Raw genomic sequence first — 19,302 nt, 5'->3', positions numbered from 1 at the left:
TATTCAGTAATTGTCTCATTGGCTACTAATGGCAAAGAAGCTTGAGTTCAACAGGCCGTTCAAGAAATGTATGGGAAAAGAGCCTGGGACATTCAGCTGGGACCAGCCTTTCATCCTCATGCTGAATATGGGAGAAAATCAAGCAGCACCAGATCCTCTATGAATATTAACAGTAAGCCTCTTAAAAGGATCCTTCTGGACAGCCATGAGCATCTGATATTTTCTACGCTGGATTTTAAAAATAGGCAATTCCAGTAGAAGCAGATCTGATGAACTGCAAAAACTATTTCAAGCAGGACAAAGCTTGAAATGATGGATTTTGGCTTGTGCAATGTCCCAGCAATATCTGGAGGCCTAATACTGAGGATATTACATGATATAATGCACACTGATGGATTTGAATAAACTTATCTATTTACAAGTGATAACTTGTGATAAGCTTAAGGATTAAAAATGACTCACAGCAGTGCAGTTTGTCCCAAAATGAGTTGATTTCCCTTACAAGAAATGCACAAGGAGATGGGAAGCTGCCTTGGCCACAAAAAAGGGATGGGGCAAGTTAATGAATGAATAAGCTAAACAAAGCCAAATTCTAAGGTGATTTAGATCCGAGTAAAGTGATTCTTGTTGCTGAGGTTAAGTCTCCTGGCAGAAAAGCACTGTGAATATTAAACCCCAGAACTGTAAAAAACAGATAATTTTAATTCATTTTTTTCTTTCTGTTGGTCAACACTCAGGAATCAAAGGCAAGACTTGCACACAGGCTCTGTTCCCCAGGTTCCTGTGTTTCTGAGCCTGAATCTTGTGCCTGGCTCCTGCAGTCCTTCTTACCCCTTAACCAAATGGTTGGTGGATGCTTTGGTCAGCAGGCCAGCTCACCCGTGTACAGTCCATGAACAAGTAGAGCAGTGAGGAGCTGATGGACATGCCACGAGCTGCTCCCACGACTGTTCAAACCTGTGACACCTTCACACATCCTCTTGCCCAGCCAGATATGTCCCCAGAGAGTGGCTGGGGTTGTGATCTCATGTGCACCAGAAAATAAAACCTTGAGCGGTCTCTATACACATAAGCTGTGGGCCAGGAGACATTCATATGATAAAGGAGCTGAAGCAATAGAAGCTACTTCAGTCATAGGAATGGTGTCACCCTGCAAATCACAGATCTCTCTGGGCAGAGGGGTTTTGCTGGATATCATTGTGTGAAAATACGTGTTTCTGGGAGGAAAAACAACAGGAAAAGAGAAAAGGAGATAAAAGAAGGTGATGAAGCACCAGTCTGAGATATACTGATAGCATGGCTTGAGGAAAACTGAAAGAGAGCAAAGGGAAGTGCAAATGCCTATGTGCTTTTGAGTTAACTGCTGACTGAAGAGGACCTGGAATTCATGCTATGGTCTGAATACATATGTTTTTAAATCTCCTTGTGCCAGGGAAACAGGATTCAGCATATGTATTCTAAATAAAAAGGCTGTACCACATTTTTCAGTTATGATAATTTGGTTGACATCTCTTTCTAGTAGAAACAGCGTGCAGGGTCGTAAGGTCTTCCTAGCTACTTTGTGGATAAAAAGTGATAGCATAACTCTAAGGATGTGTCATTAATATAACCTGCTACTAGAAACCTCAAGGCTGCTGGCAGATCCCACTCTTCTGTGGGCTGTACAAACACAGCAAAGGCTGCCTAGAAGGGCTTAAATCTGCACACATAATAGCTAGAACATGAGAGTGAATTCTCTACCTCCAGCTCAAATATTCCTCTGTTAAACTCTTAATTCACACTGTCTCCAATAAACCAAAATGAACAATGGCTCTCCCTGCTTGGTGTTCACATCTTTAAAACATCAGTGGGCAGTTTTCATATTGTCCTGGGTTCCAACCCTTAGTCATCTCTCTGCTACGTGACAAATACATTGCTCTTTTTTATCTGTTTTTCATGAGTCAACCCCTCCAGCCTCTTCTTCATTCTTCTCTCCTCTGAGCTCCTGTCAGTATTTTTCTGGTACTGAGGCATCCAGTGCAGTTTTGCATTCTGGGATCAAATTAAGGTTTCCCATCCTTTTATCAGAAACTAGCTGGGCTTTGAAAAATGGTCTAATGCTTGGTACATGGGTGGGATCCAGACATCTGAGGCTTCAAATACTCACTCAGATATTATGTTGCCTCAAACAGGGAATTTAAGATACTCTGGGTCTCCAGATATCTCCATCCTGATAAAGTACAGCACAAATCTGAGTGCCTGGCTTGAACCAGACTCACTGTCTGTCTCTTTGCTGCCTGAGACTGCATTCAGGACTAGACTTCACCTTGGCTCCAAAGCTTTAATGCAGTCAGCATCTCAGTAGTGGAGCGATCTATTATTTTTATGATCTGGACAGACAACGTGGAGCGAATCATGTTCACATTCAGACTGGTGGCATAGATCTGAGACATGGATGTACAGCATGGACCCCTTTAATACCAAGTGCAGCAGAGCTACCAACCAGAAATGCAAATGCAAGGTCATGGGTGTGCTTAACACCCTCTGAAGCTGGCTCTGCACATCACAAAGTAGACACAGCCTATTCCCAGCTATAAAATGAAGGCACACAATCCTTCTCCATTTCACAAGTCTGTCATTAGGATAAAGTGCACTGCTGATTCAGAGCTGCCTGCAAACCACCGGTGTGAAAGTGAAAACTGTGCCTGCACCTGCTGTCTATGTTTGACCTATCTATCACTTCTTGCTAACAGGACAAAGGAAAGGCTCAAGCCATCCGAGCCCCCAGAATGACTGGAGATGGGAGGTGGTGCCTTTCCTAGCCTTCCTGTATAGACAGAATGTGCTCAGGCATCTCTTAATTAAGCTGGAAAGGCTAGCAAGCTGATGTATTTGAATTGAGATGCTGGTGAAGCGCTTGTGACATCCCCAGAGGGCACATTAAATTAACCAAATAGACTAAGGATTCAGTAAGCTAATGAAGAGAGAAATGAGAGAGAGAGAGATTAGGGTGAAGGAGAGAGAGGCAGATGGAAAGACAGGGTAAAAATTAAAGCAGAGGGGTAAAAGTGAGCAGGGAGGAGGAAAAGAGAGGGATTGAAAGGAGGTGAGACGAAACTACACGAGGACAGTGCAAGTGATTAAGTGCAGGGATAAGGAAGAAAAGACTGTGCAAGATTCTGAGGCTTTCTCCAAAGCCATGCTGGGACCATCTGTGCTGTGGCCTGCGGTCCAAATAGCTCAATCTCTGCCTCCACCGAGTTGCATCAGCTGCTTAGCGAGGCAGTAACCCCAAGAAGGACTCACCAGTCCCCGCTGCCCATTCTGTGCCCCGATGTGCCTTACCTGCTCGTGGTGCTCAATACCCATGCTGATTGTGTTCACTAAGATTGCGATCATGATCCCACGGTTGAAGTATTTGCTGTCCACAATCACTCGAAGCTTGACCCTCACTTCTCGCCACATGTCACTGCAAAGCTTCAGCCGTCCACCTTCTTCCAGCTCCTCCTCCTCCTTCTCCAGCACAGAGGCACCCTGGTCCTCTCTGCTGCCCTCTCCCTCTTCACTGGCTCCTCCATCCTCCTGGTCTGAGTCAGCGCTGCCCAGGACAGAAAGCCTTCGGGATGCTTCATGCTCCCCCCTATGACATTGGGGGCAGTTGGTGGGATCAGAGACTGCTGTCACAGCAACGGGCTGGACCAAGCCCTGAGGAGGGCAGTCAAGAGAGTTGTGCTGCTGGCAAAGCCCTGGGGAGAAAAATGATCACACTTGAGAAAGAAGGCTTTGAAAAAGACATTGAAACTGGACACATTTGGCTTTTGGGTATTTAAACAGGGTAAGTGTGCTTTTTAGCTGTACGGGTAACTCAACACTGGCACATCACCTCAAGGGCAGCAATAAAAGCCATTGCCACTGGGGGCTTTACACTGACTGGCTGTGTCACCAAAAGGTACGGTACTGTTCAGCTGCCAGGGATGAGGCTCAATAGAGGTTCACATCTATCAAAGGAAGAACTGTTTTGTCTGATGCAGGGATCACACTTCAGACTCAGTAGCTTGCATTAAAATGGAACTGAGGCAAAAATGATCACGAGAGGCGTCTGGCTTGAACTGCTACAAGTGGGGTCTAAGAACCCACCTGCTGAGCTGAACTCTCTAAACTAGAGAGGCTACATTAGCAAAGCATCTCAAGAAGCCAGAAAAGGTAGTGCAAGAACACTTCTTCCTGATGGTCCATGCACTCTGAATCAGAACAGATCTCCTGACTTCAGTGAGAAAACTAAGTTTCTGTTCCTCGGTCCCCCAGTTGGGCCTGGAAGGTCAAATGGGCACTGGGGGAATGAAGCAATTAATTTGTTAACATGGTGCATGAAGCCTGCAGAAATTTTTCTCCTAGCAAGTAAAGGAAAGACCAGCTGAAGGAAAATCCACCTTTTTGCTTGTTAATGGGAGCATAACTTAGGAAAGGCATCGGCAGGCAGTTAATACTACACTCTATAAAACCATTTTTACAGTCACTTTTCAGGCCAGGAATCCAATTTAAATGGTATATTTTGTCTAATTTTACACAACAGCAGGTGCTCCTATCAAGAGAAATTGTCTCCAACTGCCCTTGCATATCAAACTGACTTCGCCAGTATTGTTCCCTTGGTTCAGGAGACACCCTATTGCAATTCTACTCCTTCTGCCTCTCTCTTGAGGTCCCGCAGCAACTCAGTTTGGGAGAAGAACTCTGAGGAACCTGCTGTGTCACCCACTCCAATCCTTAGTACCTCTCCATCATACCCCTCTAAGACTTCTCTCTCCCAAACTGCTGTCATCACCCTGCTATACCAGACCTGGAGCCCTTTACAAGCCTCAGCCAGTGCCTTTAATGCTATCCCATTATGGTCTCCAGGTTTCAGACACGTTCCCCGCTGGTCACCTGTCTCATTTCCATTCTTGCTGGTCAGCCCCACCTCGCTGGTCTGGTGGGCTGGCCGTGGCCTCATGCACAATGGCCAACGTTAATTCTGATTCCGTGCTTTGTAGGCACAGGTCCTTTGGCAAGCTGGCACACGAAGATGCTCCCAATTACTCTCACATTTCCACTATTGGCGTTTCCAACTTTACTCATGCAATTCTTACTGTAGCGCCTCTGGCTTTTCCTGTTCATGCCTAGCTTGGCATTGCTCGGCTCCACATGGCCCCGGCGCCGGCTCTGTATGCTGTTGTACAGCCCAAGGGTGCGGCGTTTGGCTTTGCGCATGATGTGGCAGATGTACTGGAAGATCTCCTCATAGCAGTCTCCCGGCTCCATGTAGCTGGCAACAGTACTGGAGGAGAGGTACCGGGCCCGCTGCTCCTGCATCAGCTGGTGCTCCCGCTGCTTGGTCTCCGAGAACTGTGTGGCAATGACCACCAGGCACAGGTTAATCATGAAGAAGGAGCCCACCTAGTAGCAAAGGAGAAGGAGGAACAGCCAATGTCAGCACGAGGAAGAACATGTGGGAGAGGGAATGTAAGAGGAAAGAGGAGGGGAAAGTGATGGGAGGCAGAGGAATGGGAACTACTCAGTGTATGGAGATAGGATTTCAAAGAAAGCCAGGCTGGCTGAGCTTGTTTTTGAGAATTCACTCGATGTCATTTCCACACAGAATTTAGAGCTCTGAACTGAAATTCAAGAAACACAAGTCTGACACTTGGCAGGCTTTGGGACCTTTAGCAAGTCACTTAGAAGTTACCTGCAAAGGGTTTGATGAAAACTGGACATTTTGTTTCCTTCTCCTTAGTATTAAAAACAGAAGGTGAGAGACAGAGGACTAGTTTGGTTGCTTTCCCCTCAACTCGCTCTTTTGTTATTGGAAAAATCATGCACTGTTATTTATGGCCTTCAACTCTTGGAGGACATATCAGTATTCTTGGAGCATTTTATTAATTTCTACCATTTACACTTTAATTCACCATACAAGGAGATGGTACTTTGCTGAAATGAAAAAGCTCTTGAAATCAAAGAGGAGTTTACAAAAACTAATTACTTGGAGAACACTAAAAAGTTTGGTAAAACAGTGTTTCCTTGCTCATTTTCTATCCTTCTGATTCTTCTGATACTAGATTATTATATTAGTTCTTACTTTACTTGTCTTCCAGCCTAGGTAGGCTTTCCATTCCAAATACAAAAACAACCACAACCCAGTTCCCCGGTTTCTTAGAAACAAAACAAAATGCCCAAGTTCTCGTTCTCCATACAGAAGCCAAAAAGTCTACCAGGATTATTTTACGCCTTTGCATATTCCTTTGAAGCTACCTTTGCCATTATCTGTAAAATGGAGCCAATATTTCTTGGTGCTGAGAAATCTGGAGATAAAAATCTCACTCTCAACATTACATGTTATGAAATAACAGATGAACCGCCATTAAGAGATCTATCCATTATACTTAGGATAAAACCTGGGCTTCAATATGATGAGAACTGCATACATAAAAGTGCTGGCAACCACGTTCAAAATCATTCTCAATGCTATGATGCCCCGATTGGTGTCTGCTCCCCGTAGAGCTGTGTAAGTGGCGACACAGCATTGATAAAATGCAGAGTCTGATCTCTGAACAAGGACCACGCATCTGTGCTGCTCTGAAACAGACCCTGCAGGACAGCCCCTGGGAGGGGAGGAAGCACCAGCTCGATTTCTGCTTCCCCTGGATCAGGGAGCACCCATGCTAAGGGATATCCTTGCACCATATTCCTCTGTATGAACCCACACAGGACCCAGTCTTAGCTCCCTGTCACTCCTGTCCAAGCGAACAGCTCTGACACAAAGCTGGATCCATCCCTGCCCTTACCTTCACGCATGTGTCCTCCCCCATATAACCCTTCCAGCAAAGGGGAGAGGGCGAGCAAGGCTGGTGATAACCTGACCCCAACCCTAGTGCATGGAAAGGGTGGAGGTTTTTCAGAAGTCCCCCAGCTTGTTTTATCTATGCAAGCAGCCTTCCCCTCAGTGCACAGCCCTTGCCGCTCCCCCACCAGCTTTCTGCCTTTGTTGTCCCTTACTCTTGCACAAAGGTGCCCAGTAGCCATGTCTGGAGGCCCAATACAGTGGCTCTCAGTATTTGAAAGGGCAGGTGTCCCTGCTACCATCTGAATAAGTCTTTGAAACACGAAGCCCCTTCCCAACCAGATTCAACATAATGACAATAAACCATGTCAAAATAAAGCACTGTTGGTTTTTTTTTTTTGTTTTCCTCCTCCTCTCAGCACCCTTCAAAGCTATTGTAATTCTTTTTCCTTTTGTCACAGAACTCTTCTCTTCCCTCACCTCCCACCTACATTTCAACCTATTTCCCCTCCAATTCTCTATGTGGTTTTGAAAATTAAAATGATGCCTCGTTCAGATTCCTTCACCTTCCACCAAGACTTTCCCTAGTCCATGATTGTCTTGTATGTTTTCACTGATGAGAGTACGACTGGGAATCCAAATCCTTCATCAGTACATGCTGCTTCCCTCTTCCCTCTCAGCACTACATGACACTGACACTCGCACAGGCTTGCCCATTCAGTTATGTCCTTCAGCTTGCCCTGAGTGAGACAGGGTTGGGAACTGGACACCAGCTGTGCACATATTTCTGGAATGCTAATTGTGACACTGCCTGGTACTTTGCAACTTCCAACAACTCCACAAGCAACAAGAGTCTGAGACTTGCAACACCTTCTCTCTAAGACTACAAGCAGAGGAGCTGAGGGCAACAAGATGCCCTCAGCAGGTTCCCACTGTCAGCCTGCAGCTGAATCAGGAGGGGGATTCAGGTTTCACGTCCCCAGGCTCTGTTCTCACAGGCACCATTTGCTGTGATCTCCCACCAGAAGACCAAAAAGGGGAGGAGTGAGAGGACTGGATGTGGCAACTAACCCCCAATCCTTAAACCTCTTGGCTAGGAACATCAAGTGCAAAACAAATGAGCTTGTTTAATCCTGAAGATGACAGGCAAGTCCATAAACTCTAAGGCTCTGCCAAGCTTGACACTGCCTCCCAGCTAGCAGAAGGACAGGAAGGGTCCCAGATGGCTTATAACTGAGCAATCCATCTCATAGCTGAGTGCGGAGGCTGAAAGTGTCTTGACATGGAGTCAGACAAAGCATCTGACAGAGGCAGGAGACAGATGATTCAGAGCCCCAACACAGGAGTCTTGTTCAGTCCTGAAAGTGAGCTGTACTTTCATGGAATCATGGAACCATTTAGGTTGGAAACGACCTTCAAGTTCAAGCCCAACCACTGATCTAGAACTGCATATTTACCACTAAACCATATCTCTAAGTGCCACATCTACACGTCTTTTAAATACCTCCAGGAATGATGACTCAACCATGTCCCTGGGCAGCTTGTTCCAATGCTTGACAACCCTTTCAGTGATGAAATGGGTGATAAGGCAAAGGCAGAAGTATGCAACAAAATATTTAAAAAACAGAAATGATATGCTGGGTAATGTTTTATCTACAAAAAGTAGATAAAAACAGAGACTCATGAGATAGAAAGAATACTCTAGTAAGAAGCAATCCCTGTGCACCAACAGAATATTACTATAAACCTTTCTAATATCAGAAGTATTTTTCTTATCTCCCTCATCATTTTAAGCATAATCCTTTCAGAAACACACAGCAGATCCTGGCTTTTTTCAGCCCAGGGTTCAATCCCTGTCTGTGCAACACCTAATAAAATCTGACTGGTGCTGGAGATGCTGACTTACTTGCCCCTTACTTTTATTAGTTATGCCTGGATGTCCAGCTTATCTTCTGAAGCCCACATGGGCAAGCAGAGCACTTCAAGGAGGCCAATGAGTGCTGCAATGTGGATGCCAGCATAAGTTCAGAAGAGCTTTCTCTAGGCCTGGAGCCACACCAGTGGTCAAGTAGCTGGAGAGACAAAGAGACAGCTGGACCTTAAGCAGCAAGACCTAAATGAAACACTGACCCAAGAGGTGAAAACAGTTCTTCCTTCATATCACCTCCCCTGATCTCTGGCAGAGGAGGAAGCTATTTACAGTTTGCTGAATCCATAAAATGCTTTTACCAGGTTGTTCTGCAAGGCCACTCTGGGTGCCAAGGTCAGCCAGAACTCTTCTCCTTGGGGGAGCACATCCACGAAGGACTCCTAAGCACGCTGGCAATATGTTCAGGTGGCGGAGCCTTCTTCCTGCCAGATGAGCAGTAGCAGGTAATGCCCTAATGTAGGTGTTTGAAGATATCTCTGTGAGGGATGGAGAAGTCATGGATGAAAGCATAGCTCTGAAGAAGAGGCTGCAGAGATCCAGCCCCAGAAGAGTAAGTTTGAGCCAAGGCTAGGATGTATGGGGAAAAGCAGAGTCAGGGCTTGAAGAATGCCTGTCAGAGTAATCCTGCTTAGAAACTTCTTAAGACTTGAAGAGTGAGAATACGAAGACTCAGAGGGAAAACGAAACCAAGTGATAGCAAGTTCACACTGTGGTGTTGCTATGTGCTGCAAAAGATGCATTACATGTGCAAAGAAGGTAACAGAAAGGCTAAACACTTTCTTGGTATAACTCCACTAAAGGCAAAGGAAACATCCCATCTAGCATATGGCTCCTTTGTTCTGAGCAGTCCCCAGAGTAACCTGAGGTTCATGTGCTCCTGTGTTTGATGGAAATAAACCTACATGGCTTCTGCAAATGAGGAGGGAGTGCCTAGAAATGTCAATGACACTTCACAGTAAAATATCAGGTGGAGTGTTTAATTGAGGGTTTCCACGCCTGTAAATTCAGAGACAAAGTTTGAATCACTGAGAATCCACATGAGGTGAGCCAGCACTAGAAGGATGCTCCTGCTTAGAAACAAACAAACAAACAAAAAAATTGCTAACAAGAATTTATGCAGTTTGGAGTAGGGGATGAGGGGCAGTTCTTGGAACTTGCCCACAGGAGACTGGGAATGCCCACCCCAATGGTTAAACACTGACTTGGCACAGTCCTTCCTGGCTCTGGGAGAGGCTGTGTCTGAGGCGAGTAAATTCTGTGCTGAATTGCACATTGTACAAACCTGGGTATCCTGGTCATGCTGCTCAAAGCGAAAATGCAAGTAGGTACTAAATACCTATTGCATGGTGGGAGATCTGAACAAACTTTATGAGAAATAGTTGTTTTCTGAACTCACAAAAAGCAGTGGATGTTCAGTTTGCCTTTGGGAACAGAGCTGGGGTACACCACCACCCCCACAACCCATGCTGTGCAATCATATGTCTGCATTGTCTCTCCTTGGGACTCTCCAGCCTCAAAGTAAAAGCAGCATTTCTTAAGGTGTATTTCACCTCTGCTGTCCTGGCTTATGCTTCATCCCACAGGGAGTAGGTTATCTTTCTTGTTTTCTCTCCTTATCTTTCCTTTGTGATGGTAAAAGGCCAAAAGGCAGGGAGAAATCAGGGATACTATGAAGATTCAGGGTTTTTGTAAGTTCTCTGACCTGACTGGACCAGTAGATACTTTTTTCTTTCTTGCACCACTCCCCACACGTACAGGCTGCAGTCTTTCTCCTAGAAACTGAATTAAGGTTTGTTTGCTCTCAAGTCACTGCATGGCAATTTGAATTTAAACTAGATCTTGTGCCAGGTGAGTCTGTTATTGGGTGACTGCTTCTAGAGATCCTATTTCTAGGAGCGCATGGACACAGGGGACAAATGAAGAGCAGAGTCTTAGCCAGGTCCATTCAGCAGCCCATCCAAATGCATGCAGGCCTTGGAAATACACACTGAGGTCCCTACTGGCTAAGTGACCTAAAACTAAATTGCACCTACCGTGTACAGTTTTTGTACTTCCTATAATCCATCCTATGTCTTTCCCTTCTTGACTATGGTCCCCATGTGGGAAAAGCACAAGAGTCTCCATAAAAACAAAATCCTTCCTCATTAGAAACAGGATATTCCGCACCCCGCACACAGCCCCCGCCCCGCCCCCCCCAAAAAAAAAAAAAAAAGCATTACGTGTGGGAGGCTTGAGGAAGGGAAGAGGCAATGGCACCACGTTTCTCACCTCTCTTCCCAGGCACTGACAACAAATGTCCTTACAGCAAAGCAACCTTCAAACTTCACTTGTACAAATCTATGGGGCTTATAAACTGCTTATTAAGTTCTCATTACGGACATTTTTCTCTTTTTCCATCCCCACCAGCCACAAGTGATCTCAGACAGCCAGTTTATGCTGGACTGCTGACACTATCAAAGCAGCAGCTCCTTTTTGTTCACAGTGAAGAAGTAATTCAGTGTGACAGACCCTGAATCTGACAAAATCTGAATCTGAGAAATCCAAGTGCTGCCAAAAGCCATAAAACATGGCTCAAGAACAACCCAAGAGCTTAAAATGTGTAAAGAGACCAAGTAGGAGGGCAGATGCAGAAACGGTTTTGTGTACTTTTGGGCCTACTGGTTTGGGGAATTTACTTTGAGATAAGATCTGCAGATGAGAACATTATCCAACATTGCGTATGTATATCTCTAGGAATCAATCCTGAGCATATTTTTTGATTGAAAGAGAACAACCTGGCTGACAACTGTGTGATCCTACCACCAACTCTTGGTCAAAATCAACTAGCTGGGTTCCTGAGATTCCTAGAAGAAATCCAGGTAAAATGGTTTGCTTCTGCAGTATCTATACTGACCTAACACCTGTCTTTTGTAGGCTCTTAGCCTGCAATGCTGACAGTCATCAAGTCTTATACTTACAATTATCAGCAAGATAAAGTAGATGAAATTGTAGAAGGAATGGGCATCCATCACGTAGTACATGATCTCCACCCACCCTTCCAGTGTGATAACCTATAAAGACAAACCACAAGAGAAACAGGAGAGAAGTGGGCTTCCAGAGTTCACTCCTCAGTGTATACAAGCAGATACTGGCAGGGCTGCTGCAAGCCCAGGATGGTGAGAAACAACAATTCCTTTCAAGGAGTCCAAATTTCCATTCCAGGAAATCAGCGTGGTACTGCTTGGTGACACTGGCACACTGTCAAAGCCTGTGAGATCATGCTAGCCCACAGCAGGAATATTTCATTAAAATAGTTCATTTCCCTGGATCACAGCAGGGGAAAAACCTGCAGCAGGTTTCTGTGCCCCTTGGACTGGACACTGTGTACAGCCGGTGGAAAAGAAAAAGGCACAGGTTTTAGCTCCCATCTGCAACATGTCTTGGGAATAAAAAAAATTGCTTTGCTATAGTGATCTGGATCAAGGGAAAACTGGTACAAGTTGGCCTGAAGGGTGTAGCTTATTTCAGCAAGGGCCTGGAACAGTTCTATGTTCCTCCTCATCTTCAGGAATACCATTCACAGTGTGCACTCTGTCTCTCTTGCCAGAGTAGTTACAAGGCCTTTTTCTCTCTGCACCTGTATCATACCCTGCAGAAACCATCACGGGAGCACAGAAAGATTGAGTTAGAAAAAAGAAAAATAGCTTGAGCCTTGTTAGGATCCTGGCTAACTCGGTCTTACCTGAAATATCACAATCCAGGCATACCCGATGTTGTCAAAGTTGATGGCACCCTTGTGCGGGTTGGCATTGCCTGTACGGCACACGTTGTAGTACTGGTTCCAGTTGACACACATGCCACTGATGTTGAACTCTTGCCGGACTGAGCTGTAGTAATAGTAATCATCCTTGTCCAAACAGCATTCATGGCCCCGCTCCTTCAGTGGAGGTATCTCATGACAGCCCATAATTCCATTGTCTCCTGACAGTGAGCAGATGAAGGGCATCTCATCATCTTCCTCAGGTTGGTAATAAGGGGGCAGGACAATATCACCTTGTCTGCAAGGATAAAAAAAACACAGTAACGAAGTCTGTGTAACAGACAGCTTCCCATGGGTGACACTAGTGGAGACGGGAGCTCCCGTCCTGACACAGGGACTGCACTGGGTAAGGGATTTCCAGGTTTATTGCCTCAGGAGAAGGGAAGGGAAGAAAGGGGTCCTGGAAAATGGGAAATTTCCAGGGTGAATCTCCAGTTTTCAGAGCTTTGCCTGCCATCAGATCACCCCAAGTCAAATTACACAATCTGTTTGTACAGAGATGAAGAAAAGCTGGAAGGCAGAGATTTGCATGCTGATCACACTCTCCATTAGCATCAAAGCTAAATCAGATGCAGTGATACTAAGGAAGTTCATCAGGCTTTACTGTGATGTGCTCATGTATGTAACCATTGATGGACATGTTTTATAACATTTGGCAGTGAACCTTCTGTACTTAAAAAAAATATCCAATTCATGCATAATTAAGGTTGCACAGCTAAGCCTTAAAAAAATCAGGAGATGCAAAGTTAAAATTGACTTAACCTTAACTTTGACTCCTCCTTGACAGTTGGCATTATGGGTGCAATGTTTCATGACAAGTTCACATGCTTTTTTCTAAATAATGCAAGCACCTTCCAAATGCATGAATAATTAAAGTCATCTATGCTTGCCTAGCTGGAGATGATCTAATGATCAGGGAAGTGAAAGGTACAGATTTAAAATTTTCAATTAAACTTTATCTGGTGCATTGCTTGCGGTGCTACAATACACAGCTTTCACACTGCATGAATGCAGACTTTTTCACTAAGTGTCATTGGAAGAGGACAGGTGTTGATGATAAAGAAAACAGAAAGCCTCTATCCTAAATGAAGCGGGACTAAACCACAAAGATCTGTTGTAACACATCCACGTCACTGGTGGACTGGGTGCCTGCAGAATGCATTTCTCTAGTAATGGTCAGCCAAAGAATTTCTAGTATCTGTCACTTTGCAGGCTGCAGCCCCAACTGACTTCTCAGTTACATCAACTCTGCATGGATGTAATTACACTCATTAAAGTAGTACTACCCTGATTTATACAAAGGACAATCATCCAAAACATTCATTTTCCCCCAAGGAATATATAAACACAGTAAAAGGCTGCTTTAAGCAGCTCTGACTCTCCAACCTCACTGCTGTTCTGCTGATAGTATTTTCACACTTCCTTTTTTTTTCCAATTTGAGATGATCTAAAGCTTCAGAATTGTTTAATCAGTCTAAACTGATCTACAGCTTTGGGTTTTTTTTAAACAGTCTAAACTGATAGGACGCCTGGGATTAGTATATGGTTTTAAGAGGACATTTTAAAGCCTGAGATCAGCTAAAGCCAGAAAGTCAACAGGAGGAGCTGTGCCCTGGAACTGGTGCTCTGCTCCCCGGGAGGGTAGTCGGAGAATTCCTGGCAGGCAGGAGCTTTTCCATCCCACTGCCTTTGGGGAGGAGAGCCATGCTTTGCTGGTTCTACCCTGACCTCCCCAGAATAAACCTCAGGTATTTGTAATCGATATCTGTGCTAGCTCCAGGCTCTCTTTGCCAGATGTGTGCCCATGTTTCCCCACAGTTCTTTTGTCCCATTCAAGCAGCTATTCTGTACTTTGATGGTCTCACTTCTACTAATGCAGCTGTGGGACACCTCTTCCAGCAACCCTCTGTCCCTTCGCCATGGCACTTCCCATGTGCAATTCTACTTCTGAAATTTTCCAACAATTTCCCTGTGTCCTTCCTAAGACCCCAGAGGGAACGCACTACTGTCCAAACAGTGACCTCAGCTCCATCTCAGAGGTGCCAAAGATGTCCCTGGAAGCATGAGGCAGCACGTCAGCACTACAGCTTTCTGTAAGACTCCTCTGGTAGTTGTGTTTTGAAGAGGGAGCAAGTTCAATAGAAAAATGGCATGGCTGGTGTTTCACTTTCAACTCTTTCTTGGAGTAGGAGCAGCATCTTGAATCCCTAGGCATGGCTGGAGGAGGCAGTTATGCTAGCCTGAGCCTTGGCCAAATCCAAATGAGTCTGAGCATCTGTGGACCATGAAGACAGACAAAAAAACAGCTGCCCTCGCCCTCCCTCCCTTTCCACTGCAAGATGTAGCCAACGCTCTGCACACTATTCCCCTAGAGCTGTTTGGAGTAAGCAATACCCAGAAAGCCAGGCAGCAGAAGACAAGAGAGCAGGGAAGGGGAAAGAGAAATATCCCTGGAAGAAAGGAAGATGACGTTGTCTCCCAGGCACTCACATTGTGAAGTTCTCCTCCATGAAACAGCGGTTGCGGAGCAGCCCAGCCCACAGCTGCACCCCGATGATGCCGAAGATGAAGAAGACAAAGAAGCAGAGAAGAAGGACGTTCCCCAGCATGGGCAAAGTGTCCAGGAGCAAGTTCACAAGGATGCGCATGCCTGCAGGGGGATAGAGAACCAGAAGGAGCAAGTGCGGGATGGAGGGACATAGAAACAAGGAGAAAAGGAAGGGAAGGAGAAGGAAAGAAAAATTTAGGAGAGAGAGAGACAAAAAAAAAAAAAAAAGACCCACAAGAAGATAAAAGCAGAGTGTCAGAAATTAATTACTGCCCGAAACAGGATAGGTTTATGATTGTTGCCCTTTCTTGTCCTAACCTCTACTGACAGGCAGCCAGCAGAGCTGCTGTGATCTCTTAACCCTAGACCTCCGTTTGCAGCAATAAGAAGAAAAGGGAACGAGAATTCTAGTACCATCAGCTGACTGTTACCCCTCCCACCCTCTTCCCTGCTGAAGGGCAATGGAGTGACAACCATCCCAAAGGTGCACAGCAGCTCAATGGCCCCATCCTTAGACAGCTCGGACTGAAAAGTCATCCCAGTTCAACAACTGCACGCTGTGAGAATTGCATTGATGGACAAAGGCCAGCCTGCCTAGTGGGATGAACCTCTCCAGCACACATAAACTGGCATAAATTGGTTTCCTTAGTTACAGTATCATCAGGGAACAGTCGTGGAGACCATACTCTCCTCTCTTAGTTAGTCTTCCCTCCCCAGCTGGGATGGGACACTCAAGCAGCAAACACAGCCTGAAATGCTGTCAGCACAGCACCCCTGGCCAGTGCAAATGTTTCCACAAACCTTTTCTTTAAAAAAATTTTAAATACCTAATACATTATTTATGGGGGTTCTTTTCTCCTCTGGCTCTTCAAGTCACACAGCCACAAGTAGGGGTAAGGATAGGCTCATCTCTCCATGGAGCTAATGACTTTTCCTCTGCTCTCCAGGTATTGGCAGAAATCTAGAACTCCTGATCATCACCGTATTGCCTTTACCCCTCTGCAAACACCTCATGTGGTCATCTCTCCTTGCCTCCACAGAGGTCCCTCCTCGGGGGGCCCAGGGAGTTCCCTCACTGAAGATGTTCCATGTAGGCCAGAAAATAATTATCTAATTAAGTATTTATAACCAGTTCATTACTTCTGATGGCAGTGGAAGAGGAAAGAGGAAGGGAAGATAAGATTAGGATTCTCTGACAGCCCTTTGAGGCACAAATTAATCCCCCTTGTGTGCCCAGCATCAAGTAATTAGCCACACAATGCCATGCATTACACTATCTCTATTCCCCGGGCTGCTCACGCTGTGGAGGAGGGAGGGAAGTGATGCCTGCGGGACTGGACCACACAGGTGCGCGCACACTGAAGGGAGAGGGAGAAGGGTGCCTGGTGTGGGACATCAGACTGTTGTAGCTCAGGAGGGAGTGTTCAGGGGGGTAGATGGAGGTAGGAGAGACAGGAGTGGTATTTGCAGGTAGGTGATGCACACGAAGGAGAAGATGCTTAACAGCGGGTACATGGGATCATGAAGGACAAGGAGTGATCACATTAGCTCTAAGGCCAGGCTGTGGAGCAGCAGCCAAGCCCTGCTTGCCTGACTGCCCAGCTGTATCACTAGTCACCAGTTAAGGCAGTTTCTAGACTACATCAGTAACTCGGCAGTGCAGGGGCACAGCTCCAGCCACTCACTGGGGATCACGGACATGCTGTGAGTCACCGATAGCTTTCTGATCTGTCACCGCACAGAGCCCAACAGCATAGCCACAGTGCCCTGCTGCCTGTCACTGCGACCTGCCAGGCTCTGGAGCAATGCTCTGCACAACGCTTCAGCTTTAAGGCCACAAACCCTCAACTGCAGTGCAGCATGTTTCCAGCACTAGTGCTGCTTCACAGCACAAGCTCGGTAGTTCCCATAAACTGTCCTGGTCAGCACATTAAGGAGAGCCAAGTGACATGGGAAGCTGTGCCAGCAGCACTGCAAGAGGGGGTGATGTTTTACAGATCAGTTGATGCTAGCTCCATCTCAGAGCAGGAGTAATTGGAGGAATGAGACTGCCCTTACAGTGAAACACAGAACAGATAGAACAGACATTCCCACCAGAATTTCACAGAATACACACTTGTTGGGTTAGAATTTGGAAAAAATAGATTTTGTCCATGTTCCAAGAGAAGAAAAGTGACCTGCAAAACTTGCCTGCCTTTTCTTTGGAAACATCCTGAATCTCAGAGGGGCTACTGATGGTACAGGACTGCGCTATCCAGAGCTCTAAGATCACAGCAATTGCCCTCATGCTGGGCCCTCTGAGGTGCCTGGGCCCATAATCCAAGGACCAGCAGGTGGCCCCATGCCAGGCAGGTGGCCACAGGCAAGTGGCCCCAGCACTTGGCGTTTGTACCACATCACAAAGAATTTCAGCATTGGTAGGTTCCATTTCCAAGTCCAAATGAAACTCAATTGAAAAAAAAAAAAAAATCCCAGTTGAACAGTCATCCTTCTCTACCCATTGATGCTGACTGTAGACATGAGATTGGCTCTTCCAAAAGCTAAACACTGAAGCTACACCCATCCAAACATCAACTGCAATTCTCCCATGGGCCAACCATCTCTAAACTAAATCCATCACTTCCCTTTGCACAAAGGCTCTTTTGCTTCCTGCCCTAAACTGCAAAACAATTTTTCACCAGAGGGAACCCATTTTTCACCAGAGGCATCGGTTTCCCATTAAATGGCCTTTCTCTGCTAAGTTCATCCAGTTAGTGGAGGTACTTCTTCAACTACTACTTCCACATGGATGAAAGGCCATGTAAATACAAGCTCAGTACCTTAGTTCTCTCCATTGTTATTCTTCCCTGCTGCCTACGCTGTGCTACCTGCGATATCCATGTCAGAGTCGCTGAGCCCCATCCTCCACTATGGCATTTTGGCAGTGCCCCTCCTGCACCTCTGCCAGCCCCTATGGGGCCTTTGGGGGGGAAGCCCTCGCAGCCTCCCTGTCCCTTCCTAAGCCAGCAGCCCTGCATGGGTCTGTCCATGGCTGGTGCTTTGCAGTCCCCCAGACCCAGGAAGGGATGGGCTGGTCCAGCAGCCACACTAGGGCATCTGCTGCAGGTCTCCAAGGAAGGACCTTCACTGCCAGGTGAATGAAAGATTTCATGGGTGGGAGGGGATGAGCCCCACTCAGGCAGGGCCACAGAGCAGCGTGTTTCAGGGTCTGCACAGCCTGACTGGGAGCAGGTTTCAAATGGTTGCTGGTTCCTCAAGCACTCACAAGGTGTGAAGTAGAGGGAGAAAGGCTGAAAAGCCTTGGAGGGTGATCATTTACTGCAGACCCTGGTGGCTGAGATAACAAGGTCTCTATAAAGCAGCTGCAGGGCAGTGGAAATGGGCAGAAGGCATATTTGTCAGTGCAGCTTTGGGAGCATACTGCCCTGGAGAACTGGGATGCCTTTCTTTTCCAAGGGATCTTCACCAGACAAGCCCCCATCCACAGCAACACCAGTGCATCTCATATGACAGCTTCTGGAAGGTGCTGGAAAGCCAGTTCTTTAGCAAAGTCCTGCTTCTGCCTCCTTTCTACCTTCTGCCACTTCTGCCTGCTCCCTTGCCTCTTTTCTGTGGCTGTGCCTACATCTCCTCTCTGCCTCTGCACTGCTTCTCAGTGTACATGCACATGTCTCCCGGCCTCCCTCCCCACTGCTGACTTTCCCCACATCCCCGTCTGTCCTTTAGCATTGGCAGAGCAGAAGCCATGCTGGCTCACAGCAAGGAGGGAATATGAATGGGACAATGACCTTTCCTGAAGCAGCCTTTGAAAAAAGGCTAGACGTTCCCTGAGAAGAGGAAGGAGAAGGGGGTGGGCAGTCTGGAGGAAAAGCAGAGAGGGAGAGCATTGATGAAGCAATATTCAGCAACCCAACAGGCTCCTAGGGCATCGAATACAAAAAGGTTTTGCTCTTCAAGGGGAAGAAAAGCTAGAAACATAAAATATTAATGAGTGCCAGGTGTAGGCTCTGAAAGGTCTTTTCTCTTCCCCACTCACCCTCACAATGCGACCAGGGGAAAGGAGGAAACAAAATGGCATCACCTGTGGTCATCCAAGGAAGTATCCTCATAAAATGATGCTCAGACAATGCCTCCCTGCTGGCCTCACCCATGGTAGGGAAAAGTGCTCGATGGGACCTCACCAGTAGGGCTACTCCTGCTAGGATATCCTGTGGGAGCAAAGCTACAAGCAC

At 46.3% G+C, this 19,302-nt stretch overlaps 1 protein-coding gene across 1 annotated transcript in view; it reads right to left on the bottom strand.

Moving 5' to 3' along the window:
• CACNA1I (calcium voltage-gated channel subunit alpha1 I) overlaps positions 1-19,302 on the bottom strand; it is a 91,940-nt gene that overhangs the window by 41,262 nt on the left and 31,376 nt on the right. The window contains exons 4-8 of the mRNA XM_040596766.1: positions 15,013-15,172; positions 12,445-12,760; positions 11,681-11,773; positions 5,106-5,412; positions 3,325-3,725 (exon numbers count right to left, since the gene is read on the bottom strand). Of these exons, the coding sequence (XP_040452700.1) occupies positions 3,325-3,725; positions 5,106-5,412; positions 11,681-11,773; positions 12,445-12,760; positions 15,013-15,172 (1,277 nt within the window). The remainder of the gene's footprint in view (positions 1-3,324; positions 3,726-5,105; positions 5,413-11,680; positions 11,774-12,444; positions 12,761-15,012; positions 15,173-19,302) is intronic.

Source organism: Falco naumanni, chromosome 5 (assembly GCF_017639655.2).
Source record: "Falco naumanni isolate bFalNau1 chromosome 5, bFalNau1.pat, whole genome shotgun sequence".
In the NCBI taxonomy this organism is placed as follows: Eukaryota; Metazoa; Chordata; class Aves; order Falconiformes; family Falconidae; genus Falco; species Falco naumanni.
This window is presented reverse-complemented; position numbering and strand designations above follow the sequence as displayed.